Source organism: Porcisia hertigi, chromosome 25 (genome assembly GCF_017918235.1).
Source record: "Porcisia hertigi strain C119 chromosome 25, whole genome shotgun sequence".
Classification (NCBI taxonomy): Eukaryota; Euglenozoa; class Kinetoplastea; order Trypanosomatida; family Trypanosomatidae; genus Porcisia; species Porcisia hertigi.
In genome coordinates this window covers 273,235-282,371 of record NC_090584.1, presented here as the reverse complement: position 1 = coordinate 282,371, position 9,137 = coordinate 273,235, and the positions used below count along the sequence as shown (strand labels likewise).

The following is a 9,137-nucleotide window of genomic DNA, read 5'->3' as shown; positions in this document are numbered from 1 at the left end:
TCACGCGCCTCCCCGAAAGAGAAACCGGTAGCGCTGCAGTAACACCGGTGGGCACTTCTCCCCATTTCTGCGGTGGAACAGCTTGATCTGGGCAATGATACGGCCAAACATGGCAATGGCACGCGCATGTGGTGAATGAATAAGCGGCGATGCCAGTGATGACGACGATGCATCCCGCCGTGTTGCCCCTCCATGGAACATTGCAGCGGTGTACGGAGATGCGGGACAAGTTGAGGACTCGACTGCGGCGACCACTGCGCAGCTGCTGACATCTACCGGCTCCTCCTCCCCCACTGCTATAATTGGCAAGGTGGACGTGGGGTGAGCGGTTGACATACTGGACTGCGCGAGCAGCCCTTGCAAGCTTCCTTCGTCGTCTGAGAGTCGCCTCAGCTCCTCCTCCAGCAGTCGAGACAGTTCCATCAAAACCTTGTAGTGGTCATCCGTGGGGCCTGCTGTGAGGCGCAGCCCAGTCAATGCTTCATTGTGTCTCGCCACAGACCCAATGCGACGGTTGGGGACGTTTGGCTCCTCGATGACCACGTTGCACGGGTTCACGTGCGGGCCTCTCCTGTACGACGCAGTCAAATTACGCCCAGAGCCGTCATCGCCATTTTTTTGACTCTTCTCGCCGCTCCCATAAGCCGGTACGTCGCGCAGATGCGCCTGCATCGCATCTGGCAAAAGACGCAGGACCGGCGCAGGAAGTGGAATGCGGAGCTGCTCGGCTGCGACCACGAGCGCTGCCGCGGCGACGAGCACGGGCGAGAGTTGAAGAAGATTGATTTCACTACCCAGCCCATTCGCGTCTTCCTCGACGGCGATCCGGCGCGGGGCGCCACCGTCGTGGGGCGGGGTGCTGTCACTCGCCGACGACGCAGACGCCAATGGCGATACGGCAGAGTCAGTAGCGTCAGCGCGGATGACCTCGTCGCAGATGAAAAACGTAAAGAGACGCAGCCGAAGCCAATCATTGATGGCTTGTCGGTCAGCCCACGTTAGTGCCGCGGCCGGTGGCCGCTGCGCACTTCCTGCTACGGCGGTGGCCTTTTCCACCGCCGCCACCTCCTGCATGAGCCGGTCAACGTTGTCAAGATGATGACAGCGGTCTTGGTGCTCCTCTAGCAACTTTCGTGTCGTGTAGGACGCTGTGAGAGTGCCATAAAGGGCGTCACTGGTGGTGAAGGTCAACAGTGTCCCGGCAGCTTCGAAGAGAGTCACGGGGTGAACAGGAAAGCCGAGTGTCAGCAGGATGTGGAACTCGAGAATTACGAATTCCTCCTCGCTGATTGAGGCGGTGTCCTCGACGCAACCTATCAAGTTGCGAATGCGAGGGGGATAGAGGTCGACTGTCTTGCTACCAAGCATAATGCACACCAAAATCGCTTGTGTCAGAAAGTTACAAATGTCGCGCCCCTGCACACTGGTGTCCACACTGGTGGCGTACAGCTGCTGCGCAGCAGTCTCAGTGGGGCTGGGTGAGTTGGTGGGCCTCGAGCCAGGCATCCCCAGCATGCAGCAGTCCAACTCCTGCCGCATGCGAGCTCGATTAATTTGGCGCTTGTAGGCAAGAAAGTTTGCGAGGGGATCCACGGTGACGGCGACGAACCGATCGAGAAACGAGACGGCTGTGTAAAAGGCAAGACGGCTGCCATGAGTGTAGCGGATGATACCGTCAAGGGAGTCGACTACGAGGGCGCGACTCAAAACGCCACTCGATGCGTAGCGCCAGCGCCACCACCCGGCTGGCACCTGCTCGTCGTAGTGAGACCTGTTGAGAAGTCGACGAAGCGCCATGGCCCGCCACTGCTGTGATGGCGGAAGAGCCTCCCCTAGCGTTCCTTTGTCATCCTCCGGCCTCACGTCTTCGTGGTGACGCCATGCAAAAGACGAGTCGTGCTGCTCATCCATGCGGCTCACCGCCAGCGACGGCTGCGCTGGCGTCGACGACGCTGACCGGCGATCTTCACTGAAGCTGACACCAGCGGCGCCCGTCGTGCCGCCACAACCACCGCCAGCGCCCTCCACCACGCGCACCGTAGAAATACTCCGGTCCCGTGATCGTGACACAGACTCAAAGTAAGTTGTGTGCCCGACATCAGAGAGGGCACCGGAGGTGTTCGCCGCCTCTGTCATCGAACAGGACTGCTGAACTGAGCCTAGCTTTTTCCGGCTCAAAGCAGTCGTCGTTGTAGCCCATGACTGGCAACGATCTTCGTCTGCTGCACTCAGCAGTGCTGTTGCGGCGAAGCAGAAGGTGTACTGGAGGGAGGTGGGCACCAAGCGGAGCACGTGGTCGGCCAGGGGTGGAGGCGGCTCGCACGTATCGCCACCGCTGCCGCCACAGGCACCGCCGTAGAAGCCGGTGACGCGCGGCTGAACCTTCAGTGCGCTACTGCAAAAGCACCGGCAGAGGCAGGCCACACGCCGAAGTGCGCGCAGCTCGGTAACACTGATAGACGCCGAGGCCCTTGCACTCATGGCACCCCTTGGAGCACCAGACTCTGCCCCACGGATGCTTCCGTTCGATTGAGATGTCAGTAGAAGATATCGCTCGTACACGGCAGACGTGCCCACCAGCTCGTAGCGTGAGGCCAGCAAATGCACATTCGGTGGTGCAGCTTTGGTGCGCAGCACGGCGCACAGGTGATTCACCGGACAGAGCTGCCAGCCACGGATTGTTTTCGGCCAGTCGGCCCACACCTCCTGCGTCGAAAGCATGGCGTGGAGGTCGTCCTCAGCGTTCGTCACACGGAGTGCGTGCACCGAAGTCCCTGGGGCAGAAAGCTGTGTTGCAGACATCTCCGCTGGCCACCCTTGAAGAAACATCGTGCGACTGCTCAACATTGAAGCTGCGCCAGCACTGGGACCAGTGTTGCCCTCCAACGCGTTGCTGGGGTGCTGCTGTGTCGTCCGTGGCTCGTAGAAGAACACAATCGGCTTCTTTTGCCCGTAGAGCACACATTCCTCATCTGTCGGCAGGAGCATCTGCGGTGGTGCCATCGCAAGAGCGGACGATGTCCCTGGCTGACCGACACTAGCCGCCGTGGCCAGCTTACTGAACAGCTCAAAGACGGCGGTGGACATCGTGGCAACCTTTTTTTCTTTTTTTCCTACTTTTTATTTGCTTGCCGAAACTCCCCCACCCCTGACACGCGAGTCTGCTCTCTGCGTTTTTCGTTCGTGTATTGTGTGTGTGTGTGTGTGTGTGTGCCCGGGGGTCTCTATAGTAGGGGGAGAAACAGAAACAGAAAAAAAATTGAAAGAAAACTGTGGAAAGAAACACTCACAAAAAAAAATTCAAAACGGTGTCAAACAGGGGTGTCTGCACGCACTCACCGTTTTCAAGCTGTTGTTCAGTGTCGGCAGCCCGCCTCCCCCCCCCTTCCGCTTTCCCTCTTTTTTTCTTGACCCCACGCTCCTTCTATACGAAATCCAAAAAAAAATGCTATTTTTCGACGAAGTGGGAAAAGACAGCCACACACGCACACGCACACGCACGTTTACACACTGAGTCTCAAGGAGAAGCGAGAAAAAGTTTAAAAAAACAGTAACTCCGGTGTGATCTGACAAGCAGACGCAGGGGGGGGGTGAGAAGAGATGCGATTTGGAAGCGGAGCTCGACGTAAGGATTTCCAAGCTTCAAAAAAGAGGGAGAGGGGAAAACCAAAGTAGCAAAGAGTGATGATGGCTGGTGTCTTTTTATACACAATTACGTAGCTATGGAGTGCTTGTGCCAATGTCTATGTGCACATACCAGTGGTGTCGGAAAGGATAGGCTACACAACGTGATCACACACACACACACGAGAGTGAAGAGCCAAATGACATAAAGCTGCGTGACAACGAAAAACGACAGCGATGATGTCGCTCAGAGTACTACAAGCAGTCCCCCCCTTCCCCCCTCACACCTCAAAAAAAAAAGCGAAACAAAGACAGTAGGACAAAAGCTGTAACAGTGGGGAATATATGGCTTACGCGTTGGGGGGGGGGGTGCAGGTGCGAAATCAATGTGCAGCGGCCCAAGGAGAAAACGTGGAAAAAATATACGTGTATACATATATATATGAGTGTGTGCTTGTGTGTGTGCGTGTGTGTGTGTGTGTGTGTGTGTCTGTCTGTCTATCTGGGTGCCTGCATGCAAGACGCAAGTACCAAGAACGCGGAAGAACAGTGCAGAGTGGGGGGGATATAAAAGATGCAGAAGCGCACAACACACACAAAAAAGTAAAATACGCACGTTTGGAGACTCTCTTTCAGACTCATGCGCGCGAAAAAGAAACCAAAATCAGAGAACACAGAGCTGACGACGTCACTGACTAGATCCTCACGTTTCCCTCCGAGATCACTAGAAAGGCCGGTTCGTTGTTTTAGTTGCAATGCTTCTGTAGAAACAACGAAAAAAAAAAGCGGGGAGTGGGAAGGAAACAGACGCACGCGGTATACGAAACGCAAGCGAAGTGGCAAGGGAGCTCAAGTGAGTGTGTGTGTGTGAATACGTGTTGGATGGGTGAATCCTCTGGCATGCAAAGTAAACCCAAAACAGTGGGGGGTCTCTTCTATTATCGGCTTCAATAGCGCGTCGAAAGGACACCCGGTGAATTCGAAGGAGAACCAAAAGCGGGAGGATGACACGCAAAAAAAAAAGTAGGAATATAGAAGGGGGAAGAGGGTGGAGGAAAGGGGGTAGAGAGAGCCGCTTGCCAATCAGAAATAGCAAACAAAGAAGAAGCCCTGTGGGCCTCGCTCACTAAATCCACTTCTTTTTTCGTTGTTTTCCCCCGCACCCTCTCCCCCACTTTGGTTTCGTGTATCTGTGATGGATCGCAAGCGTGTGGAAACACACGCGTAGAGGGCCAAGCCAGAAAGGGGAGGGGGAAAAAATAAATATAAATAATAATAAAAAAATAGTAAATAACAACACAAAGGGAGAAAGAAAAAGAGGGGGGATTGGATCAAATCCTTCTTTGTGTGTGTGTGTGTGTGTGTGTGTGTGTGTATCTGCTTGAGTGAGTGTGTGTACTTGTGTGTTTAAATCAAACACGGCGGGGCACTCACCTGCAAATGTTTGTAATCGTGCTTCCTTTCGCCCTCCTCTTGTATTGTCTCTGCGCGAATGCTGCCTCTTGAGGGGAGAGAGAGTGTCACACACGAACAAAAAAAAAACTTAGAGCTACACCACACTGTCGTGGAGTGTATATGTGCGTGCGTGCGTGTGTCCGAAAGCGGGGAAAACCGTTGAGATATTGGATTGGATTGGATTGGGGGGGGGGGAATCGAAGGGCCAGAGAGGGAGGGGGAGGAGAAATATTTATGTATGTGGCATAGAGGAGTGTTCAAAACATGGAGTTCGGGAAAGGGGGGTAGCCTGTGGGAACCTCATTCGGGGGCAGTATACGAAACATGGCGGGCAGCAGCACATGCACGTCCCCGTCCAGAGTTAGTTGCGCCACGGGAGATACTTGCCTAATACTTCCTGCCTGCAGGCGCACACAACCATCTGCTTTTCACTCGGATTTGACGCGCATTGAAAGAGGCGCACGCCTTCACACGATATCCCCTCCCCTCCTTCTCTCCCTCTCTCAGTGCGCCAGGGGTGCAACACACGGCAGCTCTCTGTGCATCAGCTTTTCCAGATGTGCTTTTTTTTAGAAGGTTAGCAGTCCCTTATTGGTGACACAACGCACGCCCACGCCTGCCCCTCCCCCGCCACATACACGCGCATATATACACACACGGAAAAACAAAAGCAGTCGACAAACACGTGTGCCTATCCTTACGACACCTGCGGTGGAGTACATGACGTAGCAGAGCCGGTTGCCGCTGAGTCCATCACCTGGTAGTCGCCCTCCGTCCCCCCAATGCGAATAAAGCTCTGGCCTTTGGTTTTTAATATGTCCTCGATGTTGGTGGCTGTGTCTTCCATCCAGCCAAGGTTGTCGGCTAGGAGGTGCTTCGCCCTGCAATTGGGGCACTCAACAATTACAATACCCTTTGTGTAAGCGTGTTTGCTGAAGCGCTTCACCATGCGGTACTCGCACGGACCGCAAGTGAAGGCCGCCACCATGTCCCCATCTGCTGGGCCGATGCCGGCGCCGCCCATGACGGAGCTCTTCACCTTCTCCGGTGCCTGTAAAGCATCAAGGATAAGCAGCTGATCCTCTGCGGAAAGAACCTTGAGCTGCTCCGCTACGGAAGTCGCCGCGGCAGCGGGGGTGTCGGGTGCAGCAAGGCCCGTGTGCGCTTCACCTGCCGCAACAGGTGACGGCGTCTTTGCCGGTAAATCATTTGGGGGGGTGGGAACGTGACCGGATAACCCTCCAGCTGAGCACCAGCGACGAGAAATTGTGAATAGCGACGCCGCGTAAACGCAGGTGGACGACAACGACGGCGCCCGCAGCACGGGCCGCAGTACCGGGCCAACCACACGGGTGCCGACTCGCGAGCTGCGCAACACCGCCAGACCCCTTGGAATGGAGAGAGATGCGCGATGATTAAGCATGATTCGAGCCCTTATGCGTGTGCTTGGGTTTGCGTTTATAACCGAGAGGAAAAGAGGGTACGCATATATATGCAGATAAAGAGAGAGAAGTGGCAGATGCGGGGAGAGGCGCACGTGACATCCAAATCTCAAGTGATCCCAGGTGGAAGAAGCTTTTTATTTGGGGGGAGGGGGGGGGGGGATGCGGCAATAGCCGTGTCCGATCGTCGCGAGTTGAAAGCTGGTTCATATCGTTTGCCTTCGTCAATATGGAAGATGGAAACCCCCTCCCCCTTCATCCATGACTGATGTGTGCCTGCATATGCAACTTTGTTTTCCGTAGTCCGGCGCATCCGACCATCAGCTGGTCTTGGTGTTCCTTTCAATTACTTGATTCCTCTCCAACGGTGCCACCTGGTTGTCCCACACGCACACCCACGAATTCCTGGCCCATACCAGCGGTTATAACCATCGTCCTCACGTGCGCCGCGCGTTTTACACCCGTGACGAGCCTTCATCGTCCAATTGACTGCGAAATGTCGGCTACGGGGCGTCGCTGGTCCCATTCAGTGTGGTGCAACACTCAACCGTCGCCACTGTGGCTGCCGTCAGCGCTGTCCCACCCGGTGTGACGCGCGAGCCAAGACTGTGCTGTGGTCGTACGCAGCGAGGTTGCCATGACAAGCAGCGCAGCGCCGCTCACGATGGACACGATCAGCCCGAAGAAGCCCACCAGACCCACTGTGAAAGTAAAGAGAGGCACATCAGTGAGGTCTGTACCTCACAAAGAGAGGCGGCGTCGCCCCATCCATGGGCACCGCAGAGCCTTTCTCGATCATCGCAGTCGACGGCGAGGACGGAGCTGGGGGAAAGGGAACACCATGTACACCTAAACATGAAGATACCCACCACGGAGAGCAGAAGTCGAGGGGCGACAAGCAGACAATCGTACGTCACGTACGCAGCGTCAAGTCTGGGGGGGGGGGGTACTCTGTCACAGCAGTGAAGCGAGAGGGACGACCGTACTGCCCACAGGTCGCGGCGGCCAGCCGGCGACGAGACAGCGACTCTATTCGTTATTATAGACGACTCTATGCGGGGAGCAAACTCCTCGTTCGGGGAAGCGGCATGACCAACGGTGCACGTCGTCATTGGGTGAACCGAGACTGACACCGCACTCCCCGCCTTCGCCGAAGCTTGCAGGCCGCAGACAGTATTAAGCCGCCCCTGAACGCTGCCGCAGCCGGTAACCCCCTGCTGCTGTGTGCGCGCTGCGGCTAGTCGAGGGCGAGAAGAACTCTCGTCGGGGCTAAAGCTGGGAAACGAGTGTATATACATGTTACCGTTCCCTGCGAAACGTGCAGTGGCGGACGCGCCGGTCCCCATGTGTGCGGTGGGGAGAAAGGGCTTCGACCCACTCAGCGGGCGATCGATTTGTTCGCGAGAAGCCGAGCAGAAATCTGAGCCGGTCGGACTTTCAAGGGAGCAAGAGGATCGACGCGGCCGAGATGCCGCTGGTGCAGCACAACTGGTTTGAGCGGCTGTCTGCAAAGGCCGCCGGCTTCGCTGAACCTTGTAGAGACTCCATGCACAGAGAAAGACCAGCAGAGGCACCATAAGAGGGCAGAGTAACAGTGCGGCCAAGACGCCGCCCCGCCAGGAACTCGACCAGGAGGGGACCAGATGGTGCACGAGAGCCATCAGCGCCGGCACCGGTCTGGTTGCCGGATGCTTCACCACTATCGAAACCCTTCGGGTGGTGTATCCTTCCCAAGAAAACAACACGACGCTCATGATCTCCTGCACCGCGTACGTGCACAGGAGTACGACCCTGCACAACCTCAGAGGATTATACCAAAAACACCATACGGCCCAGCTACAGAGCACCACTATGCAGGTGGACGCCGTGGCCATGAGTGCGCAGTGGCGACGCCAACGCCAGCCCCATCCCTCCCAGTGTGTGCGGTACTGAGCGATGGCCGTCAGGTATGGAATGGTCTCCGCGTTCCACGCCAGACGCTTCATGTCCAGTATGAGGGATACGAGTAGTCGAACGCGCTGGTCACGGACGGGTAACGTGAAAACCTCCAGTTGATGCATCTCCACCGCCATCTTGACTGGGGTTGCCACAATACACCTCAGGGCTGAGGCGGGTGTCGGTATGCAGTTAGGGCAAATACGTGGGTGCTGTAGAAGCCATGCAACCACCCCGGTGTTTCCGGCAAGCACAGCCATCTGCAGCGGCGTTCAGTAGAAGCCGGCGTTCACTTCAATTGCGGGGTGATCGAGCAAGTACAGCAGCACGTCACGCCAATGCTGTGTTGTCTGAGGGGAATGAATAGCGGCGTCCTGTCGGTGAACGGCATTGTGCGCCTCAACCATCTCTTCTCCCCACATCGCCATTGTGGCATCCGTGCACCCGTCGCCTATGGCCCCTACGGCCGACATGCTGCCGAAGAGAGGCTTGTCGCGGTGTCGTAGCTGCTCCATGGCTTTCGAGGGCGCCGGTACAGATGTGGTGCCACCAGGGAATGCGGCTGCACCGGAGGATGTCACACTGCTTCTCTCGGCATTACGGGATGGCTCGGTGAGAGATACATCCGGATGCGTGCGCTTTGACACCGCCGCGCTGGGGCTTCTGGCCCTGTGGCGGCAT

The 9,137-nt window shown here is 56.5% G+C and overlaps 3 protein-coding genes across 3 annotated transcripts; all 3 read right to left on the bottom strand.

The window, feature by feature from the left end:
• JKF63_04582 (uncharacterized protein) lies at window positions 1–3,087 on the bottom strand (the record flags this gene model as incomplete). Its single annotated transcript, XM_067900565.1, has 1 exon — window positions 1–3,087. The coding sequence occupies one exon, from the start codon at window positions 3,085–3,087 to the stop codon at window positions 1–3; it is 3,087 nt and encodes a 1,028-aa protein (XP_067756586.1).
• Window positions 3,088–5,776: 2,689 nt separating this feature from the next.
• JKF63_04581 (uncharacterized protein) lies at window positions 5,777–6,502 on the bottom strand (the record flags this gene model as incomplete). The annotated part of the gene is made up of 1 exon (XM_067900564.1): window positions 5,777–6,502. One exon carries the CDS (start codon window positions 6,500–6,502, stop codon window positions 5,777–5,779), a length of 726 nt encoding a protein of 241 aa, XP_067756585.1.
• Window positions 6,503–8,728: 2,226 nt separating this feature from the next.
• On the bottom strand, window positions 8,729–8,971 carry JKF63_04580 (uncharacterized protein; the record flags this gene model as incomplete). Its single annotated transcript, XM_067900563.1, has 1 exon — window positions 8,729–8,971. One exon carries the CDS (start codon window positions 8,969–8,971, stop codon window positions 8,729–8,731), a length of 243 nt encoding a protein of 80 aa, XP_067756584.1.
• Window positions 8,972–9,137: the final 166 nt, after the last annotated feature.